Source organism: Dendrobates tinctorius, unplaced genomic scaffold (assembly GCF_039654945.1).
Source record: "Dendrobates tinctorius isolate UK_male_01 unplaced genomic scaffold, ASM3965494v1 ptg000321l, whole genome shotgun sequence".
Classification (NCBI taxonomy): Eukaryota; Metazoa; Chordata; class Amphibia; order Anura; family Dendrobatidae; genus Dendrobates; species Dendrobates tinctorius.
This window is the reverse complement of record NW_027361988.1, coordinates 455,175-475,898: the sequence shown is the minus strand read 5'-3', so window position 1 is coordinate 475,898 and position 20,724 is coordinate 455,175. Positions and strand designations below refer to the sequence as shown.

General features: G+C 44.4%; 1 protein-coding gene and 1 long non-coding RNA gene across 2 annotated transcripts in view; both read right to left on the bottom strand.

The window, feature by feature from the left end:
* Positions 1-20,724, bottom strand: part of LOC141073990 (uncharacterized) — a 344,900-nt gene that overhangs the window by 134,839 nt on the left and 189,337 nt on the right. The gene's annotated exons all lie outside the window — the stretch shown is intronic.
* LOC141073949 (uncharacterized) overlaps positions 1-20,724 on the bottom strand; it is a 101,394-nt gene that overhangs the window by 27,263 nt on the left and 53,407 nt on the right. The window contains exon 6 of the mRNA XM_073561478.1: positions 12,960-14,228. Coding sequence (XP_073417579.1) covers positions 12,960-14,228 — 1,269 coding nt within the window. The remainder of the gene's footprint in view (positions 1-12,959; positions 14,229-20,724) is intronic.

The window sequence follows — 20,724 nt, the reverse complement described above, 5'->3', positions numbered from 1 at the left end:
TACGGGTCTCGGAAAATGGCGAAACTACTCCGAAAATTTTTCATCGCAAACCTCAGATTTTTTTTCTGCATTAAAAGAATAATAAAAACTGGACATGTTTGGTGTTGCCGTAATCATAGTGATGAGGAGAATCATATTACATGGTCAATTTTACCACAAAATGTACAAAAACAATTCACAAAAAACAATGTCAGAATTGTTTTTTTCACAATTTCACTGCACTTTTAATTTTTTCCTCATTTTTGAGTACACTATGTGGTAAAATTAAGGGAGTCATTGAAAAGTACAACTCGCCCCGCAAACATCAAGGCCTCATATGTCTATGTGGACAGAGAGATAAAGAGTTATGGCTCTGGGAAGAAGGGAAGGGAAAAATAGAAACAAAAAAATGGACCAACCCAAACTGTAAAGTTCCGGACCCGTACCAAACACATAGTGCTCGGTCACAAGGTCCTGAACATGGGTTTCCATGGGAAACCCGTGTTACAGTTCGGGTCCAAAGCCTGTAATAGCATAAAATTAATAATAAACATTATCCTTATACTTACCTGTCCAGCGATGCGTCCTCGTGTCCCGCTGTCTCCCGGCCACATCTGCTTCCGGGGCCGCGCATTACCTTCCGGCGGTATTCACTGCACTCCGCAGTCTTCGACTTTTTCCGGCAGTGTTCGTGCGGTGACGTCAGAGTTCATCCCAGTTCATGGGTCAGGCCATGAACTGGGGTGAACCCTGACGTCACCACACAAACGTCGCCGACGCCAACCGAAAATTGCCAACAGTGGAGTGAATAACCCGGAAGTTATTGACGGCCCCGGAAGTAGATGGGCCGGGAGACAGCAAGATGGGAGGACGCGTCACTAGACCAGTAATTATAATTATGTTTATTATTAATTTTATGCTTTGTTTCACAGCCCCCCCGCCCCATCCCATATCTGTAAAGTCCAAGCTCTGGGTTCGGACGCAAGTTCGCGTCATCTTCGGCCCCGAGCCCGAACTTTACAAAAAAACTCCGGTGAACCCACCGATCCCGATCATCGGGGGATACGCCCATCACTACTGGTCACAATTAGAAACTAAATGGATCCAGCAATTAAATCCCTGACATCCCAATGGTGTAGATGAAGTTCTCCGCTTCTCCCCTTTCCTATAGGGGGTTTGGTGGAATTCGTTCTCTACACTCTTTATTACATAGAACAGTTTTCTCTGATCTCAATGTGTCTTATTTGTTTCTTATTTCCCCATAATACACCGGTCACAAGATCGCCGATCTGCACTTTACTCTCCGATGGTGACGATCCTCTAGACCTCCGGACAGTCAGGAGCATTGGATCCCATCTGTGTCTCCCCACTATTCTAACAATGGACGCTCTCTCCGCCATCATTTCCTCCTCTATACGGTTATTACGGGGAATGACACTGTGATGACTTCTCTTCTGGAAGAGACACAGATCACAGGTGACTAATATTGCAGTGTGAATAGAAACTTATATTTCCGGTATTTTTCTGCCCTTACATTGTGGGTTATGAGGTGTTTGGGGCTTGTTTTTTGTTCCGCCCTTTTCCCTTTGTTTTTATCTTTCCAGTTGGTAATTGGGATTCTAATATAAGCCCATATATCCCGGGAAGTGTCAGGTGCTGGGATCTCATTATAGTATTAATAACAATTTCATTCCCGATTATTCCCGTCATTTATTGCTCATTACATTCTCTCTATATAATAACAGATTCCTCTTTGTTACACGTCCTAATACTGATCATTTATATCTCTATATTGTAGAGGAAACATTTCTAGGAGTGTATACACTTCACCACAAACACTTCCCATAGATTTTATTATCATCACTGTTATTAAGCTGCTTTTCTCTTTATATCTTTACCATATCACTGTTTATTCTCTTTTCTTACCCGTTGCACAGTTGCACTCTCACTGGTCACTCGGTGGGGTCACATTTGGCTCTTTTCACCTGCATTGTTTTGTTTCCGGACCCCCCTCACTATCACTTTACCTGACTGATCGCTACCAGATGGCTCTATGCAGCATTATTCATCTTGGTCTTACCAACAGGTTTTCATCCTGAACCTCCTGCTTCACTGGGGATGCTGAACGCTCGCGTGGTGTGGGCCCATCCGGTCTCCATGGCAACGAGTCCATCCAGCATAATTCCGGTCATGATTTACACATGATTTACACAAATTATATTTTCTTGTGGTAACTCTATACTATTTACCATTAGAAGCTGTGTATTTCTGTAATTATTTGTACGTATACATGATTGATTACCACTTCTGTCTCTGAAAAACAATCCCCTTTAACCCTTTCTGACATCGGGTGTAAATGTATGCCGATGTCGGACTTCCTCCCTTTGATGTGGGCTTTGGCACTTAGCCCACATTTTTTCCGGCACGATAGGCCGGAAATTCCACCCATCAGTGACCCTGTCACGTGATCGTGGGTCACTATTGGGTTGGCATGACAGCCAGAGGTCTCTAACTGACCTCTATGGTTTTGTCGCTGCCGGATCCTAAGAGTGCTGCCCATTAGTCGGCGCTCATAGCAAGTGAGCAACTCTGCTACATACAGGAGATCTGGTCATTGCCTCTATGTAGCAGAGCTGATCGGGTTATGGCAGCTTCCAGTCTCCCATGGACACTATTGAAGCATACCTGTGGAGACATGGGGGGTCAGTGGGCACTCCAGTCCACTAGCCGAAACCGCATAGACCAGAGATCGTCCTACCAAATTCCTGCTGTCCTTTTAATGTGGGCAAAACACTACTCAGACAACACACAGTGAGGGTAATGCAGTGTGGCAATGCTTTACTGAACCACAAAACAGGCAGATAACACATAGAACAGTCCCAGCAAAATACCCAAGATGGCGCACATCACAGAGTCTCATCTGTTATGAGCTCATTTTCTGCTCCACCAGTTGAGAGTTCCCCTTCCGTTCTCCCTCTGGTGGTGACAGGAGGTAGTGAGGTTGGTTTAAGTGGTAGTGACCTGCCACCTGGTGAGGAAGATAACGATTGGATCTCTGGAGTATCAGATTGGATATAAGACAGCCGACGCCCTATCCTAGTGCTGGTGATTCAGTCTGTTTCTCAGGTCTAGGACTCAGCTCTGTTCCAGTCTTCTCAAGATAAGTCTGTTTTTTGCTAATGTTCACACTTGCTCTTGTTGGTCTTTTCAGTTTTTTGTGTGGTCAGCCAGCCCGGCTGTGCTGTGCTGAATTTTCACTCTTATTTGCCAAATTGCCTTTCTTTTGTCCCTTTTTAGATTGGCCTCTTTTTGCTCTGTCTCAGAATATTTCAGAGTGCTGATATAGTGGGAGAAGTCTAGTGACTTCAGGGTTAATTTTGCTATCAGTTGTGTTGGACATTTTGTAGGGTTTTTTGGCAGACTGCAGACAGTGTCTTTTCTTTCCTGTCCTTTCTAGTTAGTTTGACCCCATCGTTTGCTCAGCCTATTTTCCTGCCTTTGTGTTTTCATCTTTTTTCACCATCAATACATGTGGCGGGCTGTCTCTCCTTTGGGGTCTGCTCTGGGGCAGTTAGTTTTCCTCTTTTCCTGCTTTAGGCTTATTTAGTTCTCTGGTTGTGACGAGGCATCTAGGACCACTGTAGGAACGCTCTACGACTGCTGCTAGTTGCGTGTTAGGATCAGGGGTCTGCAGTCTGCATAGTTACCAACCTCTTTGGTTTTCTGAGACTTAGCTTGTATTTTTTTTTATTTCTTCCTCGGCTACCCGTTCATAACACTCATCTTTCCACTGACTAAACCGGATAATAGCAGCTGTGACTACAGATCTTCCAGCGTCACTACCTCACATGTGACACGCACACAGAGGGGAGTGTTGTGAGTTCATTTTCTGGTCTACCAGTTGTGAGTTCTCCTTCCAGGCTCCCTCTGGTGGTAACAGGAGGTAGTGAGGCTGATTTAATCAGTAGAGATCTGCCACCTGATAATGAGGATGACGATTGGACCTCAGGTATCTCAGATTGGATTTAAGACAAGCTGATGCCTTATTCTGGTGCTGGTGATTCCTTCTGGCTTTTCAGGCCTTGGTTTTCAGCTCTGTTCCAGTCATCTCAAGCTAAGTTTTTCGGCTAATGTTCTCACTTGATTTTGTTGGTCTATTCAATTTTTTTTTTGTGGTCAGCAAGCCCCGGCTGGGGCTGTGCTGAATTTCCTCTCTTATTTATCTGTATTTGCCAATTTGCTTTTTGTCCCTTATTAGATTGGCCTCTTTTTGCTCTGTCTCAGAATATTTAAGAGTGCTGATATAGTGGGAGAAGTCTAGTGACTTCAGGGTTAATTTTGCTATCAGAAGTGTTGGACATTATTTTTGTAGGGTTTTTGGCAGATTGCAGACAGTGTCCTTCCCTTCCTATCCTTTCTAGTTAGTTTGGGCCCCATCGTTTGCTGAGCCTATTTTCTTGCCTGTGTTTGTGCTTTCATCTTGTTTCACCGTCAATACATGTGTGGGGGCTGTCTTTCCTTTGGGGTCTGCTCTGGGGCAGTTAGTTTTCCCCTTTTCTTGCTTTAGGCTTATTTAGTCCTCCGGCTGTGACGAGGCGTCTAGATTTATCGTAGGAACGCTCCACGGCTGCTGCTAGTTGTGTGGTTAGGATCAGGAACCTGCAATCTGCATAGTTACCAACCTCTCTGGTTTTCTGTGACTTAGCTTGTTTAGTTTTTTCCTCCTCGGTGACCCATTCATAACAGGGGAGATAACGACAAGTGTAGGAAGATGACAGTCCATTGAGTCCATACAAGGCCAGTTGATCTGAGGATCACAAGCTGGCTTCATCTTCCAGGGTCGATTACTACACCTGTGGCATGCACAGAGAGGAGGTAACAATAAGTGTAGGAAGATGACAGTCCATACAAGGCCAGTTGATCCGAGGATCACAACCTGGCTTCTCCAAACGTATCCATGGTTCAGTGATGGTCAATAGAGCAGATCTGTATTCTTCCAACCGAGGCTGAAAACCCCTAGGTTGTTTCCCTTAGAATCATAGATCCGTGTCCCTCGTAATGGAACCATGATGTAAAATGGCTGCTGTCCTGTCTCTGGTCCTTTTGGGATGTATGGATGTCTTGGCAGAATCTCTGGCTGTTTCTCTCTCAGTCTCTTTATACAGAGGCATGTAACCTATTTTTAGACTTAACAAGTGTCCCTCATTCAGTCTTTACATAAAGGGTAAGAATGGAGATGAGATCAAGTAACATTACTTTATTTAAACTATTTGCATAGTTTTTCCCTCTCTGTTTTAGAAGTCAACAAACTGTCTCCATAACACAATGCATAATTAGCATATCAGCAAACATCACTAGTGATCAAGGATAAGTGCACAATAAAAGTCAATATTACCGGCTGACACAAACAAAAGTCTGTTATCTTGACCAACCAAAAATCAACACTTAAATTTGAAAGCCAGCATACAGATGACATTCTATTATTCTTCCTTTGCTAAAAAATAGTCATCTGGTTAATTAAGATACAATGCTGTATGTCTTCACAATGCCAAAAGTAGAAAAAAAAGTTTTTAAAAATATATAAAAAAAATATATAAAAATTCAAATCACTCCCCTTTCGCCCGATTCAAAATAAAACAATACCAAGAAAATAAAACATATACATATTTGGTATCGCCATGCTCAGAATCGCTTGATCTATGAATATAAAAAATAATTAACCCGATCGCTAAACAGCTTAATGAGAAATAGCCAAAACGCTAGAATTATGTTTTTTGGTAGCTGCAACATTGCATTAAAATGCAATAACGGGCGATCAAAAGATCGTATTTGCATCAAAATAGTATTCATTAAAAACGTGAGTCTCAACACCGCTGAAGCGGAGTATGAGTGTTTTTATTTTAATGAGGCCAAGCATGAGGAATGAGTTCACTGAGAAAAAAAAAAAATATATATATACCATATTTTTTGGACTATAAGACGCACCTAGGTTTTAGAGGAGGAAATTAGGAAAAAAAATTAAAGCAAAAAATGTGGTCAATTCTGTACTTAATGTCCCCTATCCTGGTATGTATGGTCCCCTCACCCCCATCCTGATACACAAGGCCCCCTTATACCTACCCTGGTATACATGGCCCCCTCATCCCTATCCTGGCAGGAATGATCACCCTCATCCCTATACTAGTATGTACGGCCCCATCCCTATCCTGGTATGCAGGGCCCCATCTCGTCCTGGTATGCAAGACCCCCTTCCCGGTCCTGGTATGCAGGGCTCTAAAAGTGAACCTGGAAATTATAGGCCAGTAAGTCTAACCTCTATTGTTGGTAAAATTTTTGAAGGGTTTCTGAGGGATGTTATTCTGGATTATCTCAATGAAAATAACTGTGTAACTCCATATCAGCATGGGGTTATGAGGAATTGCTCCTGTCAAACCAATCTAATCAGTTTTTATGAAGAGGTAAGCTATAGACTGGACCAAGGTGAGTCATTGGACGTGGTATATCTTGATTTTTCCAAAGCGCTTGATACCATACCACACAAGAGGTTGGTACACAAAATGAGAATGCTGGGTCTGGGGGAAAACATGTGTAAATGGGTAAGTAACTGGCTGAGTGATAGAAAGCAGAGGGGGGTTATAAATGGTATATTCTCTAACTGGGTCGCTGTGACCAGTGGGGACCGCAAGGGTCCGTGTTGGGACCTATTCTCTTCAACATATTTATCAACGATCTGGTAGAAGGTTTACACAGTAAAATATCGATATTTGCAGGTGATACAAAACTATGTAAAGCAGTCAATACAAGAGAAGATAGTTTTCTGCTACAGATGGATCTGGATAAGTTGGAGACTTGGGCCGAAAGGTGGCAGATGCAGTTTAACAATGACAAATGTAAGGTTATTCACATGGGAAGAAGGAATCAATATCACCATTACACACTGAACGGGAAGCCACTGGGTAAATCTGACATGGAGGACTTGGGGATCCTAGTTAATGATAAACTTACCTGGAGCAGCCAGTGCCAGGCAGCGGCTGCCAAGGCAAACAGGATCATGGGGTGCATTAAAAGAGGTCTGGATACACATGATGAGAGCATTATACTACCTCTGTACAAATCCCTGGTTACACCACACATGGAGGACTGTGTACAGTTTTGGGCACCGGTGCTCAGGAAGGATATAATGGAACTAGAGCGAGTACAAAGGAGGGCAACAAAATTAATAAAGAGGATGGGGGAACTACAATACCCAGATAGATTAGCAAAATTAGGATTATTTAGTCTAGAAAAAAGACGACTGAGGGGCGATCTAATAACCATGTATAAGTATATAAGGGGACAATACAAATATCTCGCCCAGGATCTGTTTATACCAAGGAAGGTGACAGTCACAAGGGGGCATTCTCTGCATCTGGAGGAGAGATGGTTTTTCCACCAACATAGAAGAGGATTCTTTACTGTTAGGGCAGTGAGAATCTGGAATTCCCTGCCTGAGGAGGTGGTGATGGCGAACTCAGTCGAAGGGTTCAAGAGAGGCCTGGATGTCTTCCTGGAGCATAACAATACTGTATCTTACAGTGATTTGGTTCTTTAGAAGGAAGTAGATCTGGGGATTTATTCTGACAGAATTCTATAGGCTGAACTGGATGGACTAATGTCTTTTTTCGGCCTTACTATGTTAATATGTTACTATCTCGTCCTGGTTTGCAGGGCCCCATCGTATCCTGGTATGCAGGGCCGCCATCTCATCCTGGTATGCAGGGCCCCATCCCTATTCTGGTATGATTGGCCCCCGTCTCGGTCCTGTTATGCATGGCCCCATCCCTATTGCCCCCACCCCCAACCTGGTATGCATGGCCCAATCAGAAAACATAAAAAAAATACACTTACCTACCCGGCGCGCCTTCACAGCGTCCTGATCCAATGCCAGCAACTACTTTAGGCTATGTGCCCACGTTGCAGAAATGCTGCAGAATTGTCCATAGCATTTCCGCAACTCCTCGCCACTGGTAAAATGCATGCGGAATTCACATGCATTTTACCAAAAAACACAAGCACTTAGCAAGCATTTTTGCTTGCAGAATGCTAGCGCTTTCCAAGCGATTTGAAGCATTGCTTGGGAAAGTGACTGACAGGTTGGTCACACACAAGCCTAGTGCTTGACAAGTGTGACCAACTTTTTACTATTGATACTGTCTATGCAGCATCAATAGTAAAAGATAGGATGTTAAAAATAATAAAAAATAGGGATATACTTACCCTGTCGGCCTCCAGAGTCCTCCCGGTCCTTATGAATGAAAACTCTGGCCAGCTCTGGCACTGAGGGAAGACCGGGCAGAGGGACGAAGTGGGCCATCTTGAAAAAACGATCCACCACCACCAAAATGACTGTGCAGCCCGAAGAGCGGGGTAGGTCGGTGATGAAATCCATGGCGAAGTTTTCCCAAGCAACCGCAGGGACGGGCAACGGAAGCAACAAGCCGGACGGAGGTCTTCGTGGCACTTTGTTTTTAGCACAGGATGGACAAGAAGCCACAAAGTCGAGTACATCTTGGTGAAGCGTGGGCCACCAATAGTGACGCATGAGGTCAAGGGTCTTCTTGGTTCCGTCATGGCTGGCCAGTTTGGAGGAGTGCCCCCATAGAAGGACCTTTCGCTTGAGATTCTCAGGCACAAGCGTCTTGCCTGGAGGGGGAGTAAGCCAGTTCACTGGAGCCACTGTGATGATCCTAGTGGGATCAATGATATGCGAAGGTTCCTCTGTGGTTTTGTGTGGCTGGAAGACCCTGGACAGGGCGTCGGCTTTGGAATTCTTGCTGCCAGGATGGAAACGGAGCTCGAAGTCAAATCGGGTGAAAAATAAGGACCATCTGGCCTGGCGAGGGTTGTGTTTCTGGGCAGACTGGAAATAGGTCAGATTCTTGTGGTCCGAGAAGATGACAAAGGGATGGACAGCTCCTTCCAGGAGGTGATGCCATTCCTCCAAGGCCAACTTGATGGCCAGAAGTTCCCGGTCGCCGATCAAGTAGTTACACTCGGATGGAGAAAAGGCCTTTGAGAAGAAGCCACAAGGGTGCCGGCGACCGGAGGCGGTTCTCTGGGACAGTACTGCCCCGGCACCCGTCGAGGAAGCGTCCACCTCGAATACAAAAGGTCGATTGCTCTCAGGACGATGCAGGACCGGAGCCGTGGAGAAAGCCCGTTTTAGGGTCAGAAAGGCCTCTTCTGCCTCAGGAGACCAATCTTTGGGAGTAGACCCTTTACGGGTGAGCGCAGAAATGGGTCTTGTGATCGCGGAGAAGTGGGAGACAAATTGCCAGTAATAATTGGCGAATCTGAGGAATCGTTGTATCGCCTTTACTCCGATGGGGCGAGGCCATTTGAGGATGGCAGCCAACTTCACGGGATCCATCCTTAGACCAGTGTCGGAGATAATGTATTCCAGAAATGGCAGAGAGGTCTGTTCAAAGAGACATTTCTCGATCTTCGCATACAGGCGGTTCTCCCAAAGACGCTGAAGCACCAGGCGGACACTATGTGGGACGAGAGGTCAGGCGAGAAGACGAGGATGTTGACTAAGTACACGACCACACAGGAGTACAAGAGATCCCAGAAGATCTCATTGACGAACTCTTGAAACACCGCAGGAGCATTGCAGAGGCCAAAGGGCATGACCAGGTACTCATAATGGCCGTCTCAAGTGTTGAAAGCGAATAGCGTACTGTCCGACCGTGAGAGAGCCCTGATGTAAGCTAAAGAGTGACTCGGTGAGAGAGGCTAACTGACCCGGCTCATCGAAGACCCTACGAAACGTATCCAGGAAAACCGGGAGACTCGAGACTACTGGATCGTCACGTTCCCAGAGCGGATTCAACCAAGACAGGGATATTGCTGCGGCAACCATTTAAAGTGGAGGCTACACTGATTTAAGAACCCCCTAGAGTTTGGGATCCCTGGTGAAGCGAGGCGGTTTGGCGAGGCGGGCATCGGGAGAGCTGTAGACGCGGGAGGAGTCGGGGCTGCAGTGGCAGGCTGGAGGGCCAACAAGCGGCTGTCCAAGGAGGCCATGTAAGACAAAATGTGGGCTTGAGTATCTTGTTGCTGACCCAGCTCCTGTTGGAGACTGGACAGCTGAATGGCATTTCCAGGATTGGCCGCCTGCAAGGCCAACAAACGGGTGTCCATAGACTTCATGACCGACATAATGCGTCCCTGATTCTCCCGCAGGAAGAGCAACTCTTTCTGGGTAGCAGCCGTAGTACCGGCAGAGTCCATGGCCTGATTGTACTGTTAGCATGGGTGGTCTGGACCCGGAAACTCCAGGAGTGGACCCTCTGGACCGTGGCACCGAGGGGCCCCGGGCGACCTGCCAGGTGAGACCAACCCATATACAGGGACCGTTAGGAGCAGGCCCAGGGGTTCGAGTACCACGGTAGCCGGTACCGAGAGGGGCGGCTCAGGATGGACCGGAGTAGGACTGTGGGACTGAAGTATAGAACGACGGAACAGAGCTGGAACCAGGAGGCAGAAATGGAGTAAGGCAGTAGACTGGAACGAGGAGGGAAGACAGGAGTAGGAACACAGGAGAAAAGATGGGAGGAGGATGGAAGGACAGAAGCTGGAAGGAACTGGAACTCTGGAGGCAGGACTGGAGTAGGACAGCAGGACTGGAACAGGAACACTGGATGTAGGACTGTAGTAGGATGGAACAGGAACACCGGAGGCAGGACTGGAGTTGGATGGCAGGACTGGAGCAGGATGGAACAGGAACACCGGAGGCAGGACTGGAGGACGGCAGGAACATCGGAGGCAGGACTGGAGTAGGATGGCAGGAACACCGGAGGCAGGACTGCGGAAGAGAGCAAGGAACACGGGTAGCAGGACTGAGAGGCTGCTGTGGAGAGCAGACGAGAACGGAACTGCAGGAGCAGAGAGCACACGATGAAGTGAGGCCAGTGTGCAAGGAAACACAACACTAAGCCCCCCCCAGGGGGAAGCGGCCTGATATGGCTCCGTCTGGTCTGCCATTGGTTAGGGAGGTGCTTCTGGGTCAGGGCATAGCCACAGCACAAGAAGCCGGAGGGAGGCGCGGCCGCGGCCTATGGCGCATGCGCATTGTATGCAGGGATGGCATCGGCCGCGAGCCCGTCACAGGTGACCGCCACGGCCATCGGATGGGGAGAGGCTGCGACGTGGGAATGGAGACTGGCAGCGGTGTGGGAGCGGAGGCCGGGTGAGTATGACTGAGCGGTGTAACAGATGCATTGCACGAATGACCACTGATGACGTAGCTGTCACGAGACCGTGATGTCACAAAGGTCATTTGTGTAATGCATCCCTGGGAACGGAACTTGCTGACAGCGTGGCTGAGGGCCAGAGGCCTCAGGGGGCCAACAGAGGGTAATATATATTCCTATTTTTTATTTAAATTCTATTTTTTACAGGAATATGGTACCCAGGGCATAGAGGACAGTCTCCTTTCCTCTAGACCCTGGGTACCATCCACACATGAAGTGCTCATTTTACGTATAGTGGGCATAGCCACATGCGTAAAGAGAGCGTTTCAATGCTATCCTATGGTGGAGGAATCGTCGCGATTCCTCAAAATTAATGGACATGCTGTGGATTTTACCACTATGCGATTCTGCAGCGGGAAAATCCTCAGCATGGGCACAGCAATTGCGGATTCCCATAGGATTGCATGGGAATGCGTTTTTATAGCGTTTTTTAAGCGTTTCCGCTGTGGCAAAAACTTGGCGGAAACGTTTAAAAAACGCAACGTGGGCACACAGCCTTATGCTTGTATGCAGCACATGGCAGGGACATCAGGCATTGCTCAATAGCAGAGCACAGCTGCTGGAGTACTCACCGGGACTGTTCATCGGAGATCGCAGTGAGTATTCATTGCTCTTCAGTAGCGCGCAGTGTCAGCCACCGACTTCCTGCTGCTGCTGGTGGTCACGTGTGCCGCTACTTAAGAGAAATGAATATTCATTGGATTCATTGAATATTTAATATTGAACTATATTCAAGCGAGGCTAGACAAAAAAAAAACAAAAAACTAAAATCATGTATCATGTTATCCAAAACAGTCAGAAAACTAGCCACATATTGGCAGACCCCAGACCTCAAACTATATACTTTGTAAGTTTATAAGCCACTCCATAGATAGTATGTGAAAATACCGTATATACCGCTCAGGGAACACTTAACTTTCAGAGATAATTTCCATATTCATACTAAATAATGGCACAGATCTCCCAGACATTATGATTGCACATATCCCTAGTCTTTATACCGATATTGCACTCATTACCTGACAGACCGCAGCATGGCCATTAGTTAGAAGCTGCTAATGATCTTTGGAGCAGGTAAGTTTTTCCTGAGTGGTACATATTGGGCCGTCTGAAAACTGAGTTTAGTCTAGGACAATTTGTCTGCACTACTAATTAACAGCAGTTACATTACCAAACTAGGGCAGTCCCTATAGGAGAAAAACACAAGAATTATACTGTATTTTCACATACTATCTATTCCTGACATTGGAGTTGCTTATAAACTTACTTACGAAATATATAGTTTGAGGATCTGCCAATATGTGGCTAGTTTTCTGACTGTTTCGGATAACATGATACATGATTTTATTTTTTATTTTTTTGTCTCGTCTCGCTTGAATATAGGTCAGTGCTAAATAGTCTCCTGATGAGTCGCTTTTGGTGAGGACGATGAAACCCGTAGAAGTGAGAGGCTTGGAGAGTGAGTGTGTATATGTCACCTCACCCTATATACTGAACTGTGGGGTATATGTTTTTTCTATTAGTCATCTATTGACTAACCTTCAGGGGGTGAATTATGGGTATAGTTTTACATTTGGAATTAATAAAGTTTAGTTTTATCCTTTTGTCAGCAAACATGAGGAATGACAAGAGACAACCCATTTAAGAAGATTCAATTTTGATTAAAACTATTCCAACACTATGAACATAAAAAAGGCTTCTCCCCTATGTGACGTCTCTGATGTCTAACAAGCAGCGTTTTCCGGTTAAAATATTTCCCACATTCTGAACAGGAAAAAGGCTTCTCCCCTGTGTGACTGCTCTGATGTCTAACAAGAAGTGCTTTCTGGTTAAAACATTTCCCACATTCTGAACAAGAAAAAGGCTTCTCCCCTGTGTGACTTCTCTGATGTCTAACAAGAATCGCTTTCTGGTTAAAACATTTCCCACATTCTGAACAGGAAAAAGGCTTCTCCCCTGTGTGAGTTCTCTGGTGATTAACAAAATGTGATTTCTGTGTAAAACATTTCCCACATTCTGAACAGGAAAAAGGCTTCTCCCCTGTGTGACTGCTCTGATGTCTAACAAGAATCGCTTTCTGGTCAAAACATTTCCCGCATTCTGAACAGGAAAAAGGCTTCTCCCCTGTGTGACTGCTCTGATGTCTAACAAGAAGCGCTTTCTGGTTAAAACATTTTCCACATTCTGAACAGGAAAAAGGCTTCTCCCCTGTGTGAGTTCTCTGGTGATTAACCAATTGTGATTTCCAGTTAAAACATTTCCCACATTCACAACACGAAAAAAGCTTCTCCCCTGTGTGCGTTCTCTGGTGTGTAACAAAATGAAATTTCTTGTTAAAACATTTCCCACATTCTGAACATGAATATGGTTTCTCTGCTGAGTGAATTCTCTGATGTGTAAAAACACTTGAATTCTGAGTAAAACATTTCCCACATTCTGAACATGAAAAAGGCTTCTCTCCTGTATGAGTTCTTTGGTGTGTAACAAAATGTGATTTCCATGTAAAACATTTCCCACATTCTGAACATGAAAAAGGCTTCTCCCCTGTGTGAGTTCTTTTGTGTGTAACAAAATGTGATTTCCATGTAAAACATTTCCCACATTCTGAACATGAAAAAGGCTTCTCCCCTGTGTGAGTTCTCTGGTGTGTATCAAAATGAGATTTCTTGTTAAAACATTTCCCACATTCGGGACATGAAAATGAGTTCTTTGCTTTAGGAGCAGGTTGTATTTTAATGCCTCTTTTGAGACTTTGACTTTCCTTAGTAGTCAGTAATGAATCAGGCGTTGGGACCTGTTTCATAAGATCAGATGACAGATCTTTGCTGTGAATGGATGATGGTATATCTGGAGTAATAGCAATCACTTCAGTTGTATCTTGTAGGATCTCTAGATCATCAGATTTAAAAATTGAAGATGTCAGCTGTCCTTCTGATCTCCTGGTACAGTCATCTGCTAAGATAAAAAACATATTTTTTAATAAAATATCCTTGAATTTTATATTTTTGAATATTTCTACTTAAACTGTCCATAAAAATAGCAAGCTATGTAAAAAACTATAATTATTTACCAAGACAATGAGACTTTACAGTCTAATAGGAAACCTTGTTGGATGAACCAGTAGTGTGTGGTGTTGAACTGTTTGTTCATTCTGCCTCCCAAATATCGAATAAAGAGAAACCAATCAATGTTATGTAGGCGAAAATAATACCAATTCTCATCTCACAAAAAACAAGTCCCCACTCAGGTCCATCATTTGTCAATAGAAAAACAGATAAGGTAGATTACAGTTAGTGCTATAGTTAAGGTTAATGCTGGAGCTAAAGTAACGGTTACTGTTAGGGTTACTGTTAGGCTAAAGTTAGGGTTTACTCTAAAGTTAGGGTTAGGCTGAAGAATTAGGCTTTTCTCAGTTGTCTCCCCAATAATTGGGTCATGTCAGTCATGTCAGAGTTTTCTAATTCCAGAAAAAAAAAAAAAAAAACCGAATAAAATGGCCCGTCAGTTTTATAGTGCAGAGGAGGCTTATGCACTTTTATGTTCTGACTGTGAAGAAAGTGCAGTGTCAGATGGCGATGAGGATTTCGAGGGCTTTAGTAGCAGCGACAGTGATAGCTCAGAAATGAGCAGTGATTCCGGTCCATCCTCACACACAAGGACCAGTACAACAAGAAGGACAAATAGCGCTTCTGGAGAAATGTCTCCAACTCAGGGAACAATGCCCAGTACTAGCGCTGTCCTTAGTGCTCGTGAATTGGCGCACATCAATGTCCAAGGGGCTTTGCCTCTTGATGTAGCATTTCCCAGATGGGAGGCTTCGGATTCAGCTACTCCATTCATCCCTAATTTTAATGCCATTCCTGGTATAAATGTGGAGGTGGAAAATTTTGGAACAATTATTTTTTTAAATTTGTTTCTGACAGTTTGCTAGAGCATATTGTCCTACATATTTATATACGTCCCAATTCATCAGCCAGAATCCACGATCCTATTATGTGAGGTCAAATTTATGGAACCAACTAATGTCCTAGAAATTAAAACATTTTAGCACTTACATTCGCTATGGGGCTTGTTAAAAAACGATCATTCAGTCCTATTGGTCCAACTGCCTTGTTCAAGCCACCCCTATGTTTTCTGCCGTTCTTCCTAGGACCCGTTATGAAATGCTCATGAGATTTTGGCATTTTAACAAGAATAGTCAATGGCTGCCCAGAAATGCCCCAGAACATGACAGACTATTCAAAATCAGACACATCATCGAAGACTTGACAGAAAAGTTCTTAAAGCTTTACACCCCAACAGAAAACATTTCCATTGATGAGTCCCTTGTAAAATTCAGAGGAAGACTGCACCTCAAGCAATTTGTTCCTTCTAAGAGGGCAAGGTTCGGAATAAAGCTCTATAAAATGTGCGAGAGTTCAACCAGATACACATCAGCTTTTCACATTTATGAGGGGAAAGACAGCAAACTAAACCCACCAGGAGGCCCTACTTATCTGGGGACATCTGGAAAAATCGTTTCGGAGATAACTCCATTTTTATAAAAAGGCTCCAATCTGTATGTTGACAACTACTACACCAGCATACCTCTATTTAAAAGTCTGGTTGAACATAACATAGGGGCTTGTGGGACCATTCGCAAAAACTGTCAGGTGTTTCCACAATCATTGGTCAGCAAAAAGTTCCGAAAGGGGCAGTCAGGGACTTTACACAATGGAGAGCTGCTTGCCCTTAAGTATAAGGATAAAAAAGATATTTTTATCCTGAGCTCGATCCACACAGAAGCCACAAGGGCCACTGCAGACCAACAGGGATCCACTACTCCAAAACCTGTGTCTGTCATTGACTACAACAAATATATGGGGTGTGGACCTTGCAGATCAGGTTCTACAGCCATACCAGGTATCAAGAAAATCATATATCTGGTATAAAAAGTTAGTCATGTATTTGTTTCAGGTGGCCACATATAATTCTTTTGTGTTATGCAAAAAAGCTGGAAATGCAGATACTTTCCTTGATTATCAGGAAAAGGTCACTGAAAATCTTGCTTTTGAAAATTTTGTCCCCACCAATCCTTTATAATGTGAAGATGTGAGAAGACTCACTGAGCGACATTTTATTGCACTCATCCCAGTAACTGAAACAAGAACCCCCAGAGAAGATGTCGTGTATGTTCCTATAGGGGAATGAGGCATGATACCCGCTATTATTACCCACAATGCCCATCACTGCCAGCCTTATGCCTCCATGACTGCTTTACAATCTTCCACACAGAACCACGTTTTTGAACTGTTTTGACATTCAAGCATTTGGTTTATTTAGTGACAGACACATTTGAGTAGAGTTGACTTAACAATTTCCGGGGTTAGGTGGGGGGAGGTCTCCAGAGACACAAGCTGGGCACAATATATTGGGCACTACCATGATATTTTTGCAGTTTTTGCTCTAAAACTTCCACTACGTGTTTCTGGAAATCATCCATGTAGTGAAAATGATCACTATATCCATAGATGAATTCCCAGAGGAGTGTCATTTCCAAAATGGAGTCACTTCAGGGGGGATTCTGTTGTTCTGGCACTTAGCGGCTCTCCAAAGTGTCATAACAGCAGAATCCCCCCTGAAGTGACCACATTTTAGAAATGACACCCCTCTGGTAATTGGAAATGACACCCCCCTGCAAATTCATCTATGGGTGTAGTGACCATTTACCTATCTACCTATTTTCCAATGTAAAATCTGGGGTTAAAACAACATTTTAGTGGTAAAAATGTAATTATTTTTTCTTCACTGGCCAATGGTATAATTTTCTATGGAACAGCTGTGGTGTCAGTATGCTCACTGCGCCATGAGAAGGTTTCATTTAGGGAAGTATTTGGTAAAATGCAGTCACTTTTGGGGGCTTATGCTTATCTGGCACCTCAGGGGCTCTGATAATGTAACATGTCACCCACAAACAATTCCAGCAAAATCTCCTTTCCAATATGACGCTCCTTCCCTTCCAAGCTCTGCCATGCGCCCAAACAGTGGTTTACCCCCACATAAGGGGTGTCAGAATACTCAGGACAAATTGCACAACAACTTTTGCGGTCCAATTTCTCCTGTTAACCTTTGGATAAAAATTGGAGGGCGAAAAGATCTTTTTTTAAAAAAAAAAATATGATTTTTTATTTTCACGTTTCTACATAATTAACTTCTGTGAAGCACCTGGGGGTTCAAAGATCCCACCACACATCTAGATAAGCGCCTTGGGGGTCTAGTTTCAAAAATGGGGTCACATGTTGGGGGTTTTCACTGTTTAGACACGTCAGGGGCTCTGACAATTTGACATGTCACCTACAAACAATTCCAGCAAAATCTGCTCACCAATATAGCGCTTCTTCCCTTCCAAGCTCTACCATGCGCCCAAACAGTAGTATTCTCCCACATGTGGGGTATCGGCGAGCTCAGGAGAAATTGCACAACAAATTGTATGGAGCAATTTCTCCTGTTACCCTTATGAAAATGCAAAATATGGGGCTAAAAATCAATTATTTGTGAAAAATGTTATTTTTTTTATTTCAACAAGTCTATGTTATAAACTTCTATGAAGCACCTGTGGGTTCAAGGTGCTCAATACACATCTGGATAAGTTCCCTGAAGGGGTCTAATCTCCAAAATGGTGTCTCTTATTGGGGGTTTCCACTGTTTAGGCAGATCAGGGGCTCTCCAAGCGCGACATGGCAACCGCTAATTATTACAGCATATTTTACATTCAAAAAATCAAATGGCGCGCCTTCCCTTCCGAGCCCTGCCATGCGCCCAAACAGTAGATTTCCCCCACATATGGGGTATTGGCATGCTCAGGAGAAATTGCAAAACAAAATTTATAGTCCATTTTCTCCTATTACCCTTGCGAATGTAAAAAAAATTAGGTTTAAAGGAAAATTGTTGTGATGGTGGGATCTGACACTGATGTTCCTTGAGCTTGAAGTGCACCTTTTGTTTAGAAGTTTTTCTGGGCTCTTTTGTTACCATTCATATTATCCATCTCTTTGATTTGCCATGAAATTTCCTCCTGCGGCCACATCCAGGGAGGTTGGCTACAGTCATATGGAGCTTAAATTTCCAAATATTATGTGCAGCTGTAGTTACAGGAACATCAAGCTGCTTGGAGATGGTCTTATAATTTTTACCTGTAACATGTTTGTCTATAACTTTCTTTCTAATCTCCTGAGACAACTCTTTCCTTCACGTCCTCTGGTCCATGTTGAATGTGATACGCACCATGTCACCACACAGCACAGTGAGTATCTGTAGCCTCTATACAGGCCACTCACTGATTCCAGGATTGTAGACACCTGTGATGCTAATTAGTGGACACTCCGCGATTTATCATGTCCCTTTTGCACACTATTTTCAGGGAACCACCATTTCTGTCCAGGCCTATTTCATGAGTTTTATTTATTTTTTAATTCTGTGGAAGCATGGTGGAAAAGCAATGTCTGACTTTCATTTGATCATTTTCATAGATTTTTGATAGATTATTACTTTTGTCAGATTCAAGTTATTCCTGTGACCATTGTGGGATTTTCTGTCATTAAACAAGGGGTACCAACAATTTTGACCACGTGTGTATAGTTTACAACCATCAGTGAATTAATTTATAAAATGGAATCACTTTATGGGGATTTCTACTATTCTGGTTTCTGTCATTTAGTTATATTAGGGCTTCTGCATATGGTGTGTCCAATCTCATCTGGAATCTGTTCCTGATGTCCAGCTGGAGTAATCTGCTCCATACTTCAGCCAATTGGAAAGTACCACACCCTACTAAAGCGCAAAGCACATGGCCAGAATCTGCCAGATACAGCGCTGTTCTGCTCTGGTTCAGTCCTCTGTGCTCAGCTTGCGGCTTGTGTATTTGTTTCCTGCTGTGACCGTGGCCCGTTTACTGACTACTCTTGTGTCTTCTGATTCTGTATTCTGGCCTTCTGGTTCTGACCCAGATACCTGACTAGTCTTCTTGCCATCTAACACCACAGAATAGCAGGTAACACCATAGTCCAAGCCTAGGGATCCCTGTGTAAGTCCAGATCCATGTAATGGTGTTAAAGGGCGATGAGCAAGGCAATCCTTGGGATATGGAAAGCAGAGAAGATAGTGCCAACCAGCAAAATGTCACTGGTGATGGCGGCGCCTGCGCAGTAGCATCTATAAGTAAGAGATAGAGGCTACTGGACAGGGGCCGCTGGTGACATTTTGCTGGATGTAATTTTTTTTCTAAGCCTCACAATAGCCACAATATTATAGGCATTATCAACAATAATATCAATGCAATTATATGCATTATGTAATAATGGGGGCAGGTCAGTGAGGGATCAGCGACCTGTCATAAGCCAATACAGATGAATATGTAATCATCGCACCACATAAAGCCCCACCCACAGCCCAGCCCCAGAGCCCCACCCACAGCCCCGCCCCAGAGCACGAGAATCTCATTAACTGAAAACTACAAATACAGATTGTTACGTGTTACGGAACCACTCAGCACCCAGAATATGTTGTGCAGTTATATGTATGTATAATAGGTTCCATGGGAGATGCATGTCCCTAATGCATCAGCCCACAGGCTGCGCCCAGCCGCCCCCCTCCCCCCCCACCTTTGTAATTCCCACAGTAAATATCGTCAGTCTCCGGCCACCTGCGGCTATTGTAATGTATGTCTGGCCTGCCGCTTTTCTATTGGCCTGCCACCTGTATCTGTGTGATATATTCTGTGTCCTGTGAGTAAAGTGTTGTCAGACTGGAAATACGTGGAGAAGCAGTGATCTTTTATATGCGCCCATGTAACCAATGAATTCCAGCCAGCGTCCTTCATTCAGACTCCAGCCAAAGCAGAGTGGATCTCCGGAAACACAGGGTGGTACTGAAAGAGGTACCTGAGATAGGAAGACCCCGTTACACTGGTGACAGTGGTGGGATATGATACCCCTTCTACAGGAGGAAAGGAATGAATGGAAATACCAGAAGTTAAAGAGGACTACATTAAAAGATCTGGTGGAAGCCCGAGGGTTGATCGCCAGCAACAAAACAAAAGCGGATTTGATAGCAGCCATCATGGAACACGACAGTGCAGCGCCCCCCAATGTGAACATGGAGGAGACTGAATTCCAGAGGGAGGTAAAGAACAGACAGGCGTTCTATGGCCCAAACCCTGCAGTAGAGATCATATGAGAGGTGATGGCTGATGTGTGTAATGATCTGAAGGAAAAGATGGCCGAGCGGACCAGGATAGAGCTAGCCAAGATGGAGATGGCAGAGCGGACCAAAGTGGAGCTGGCCAAGATGGAGATGGCAGAGCGGAGAGAGGATAGTCAGCGAGCAGAGGGAGCTGTGGCCTTCGACCAGGTACCTTCAACAATAAGCCACAAAAAGATCCAGTATAATGCCTTCCGACAGTTGGGGGAGGCAG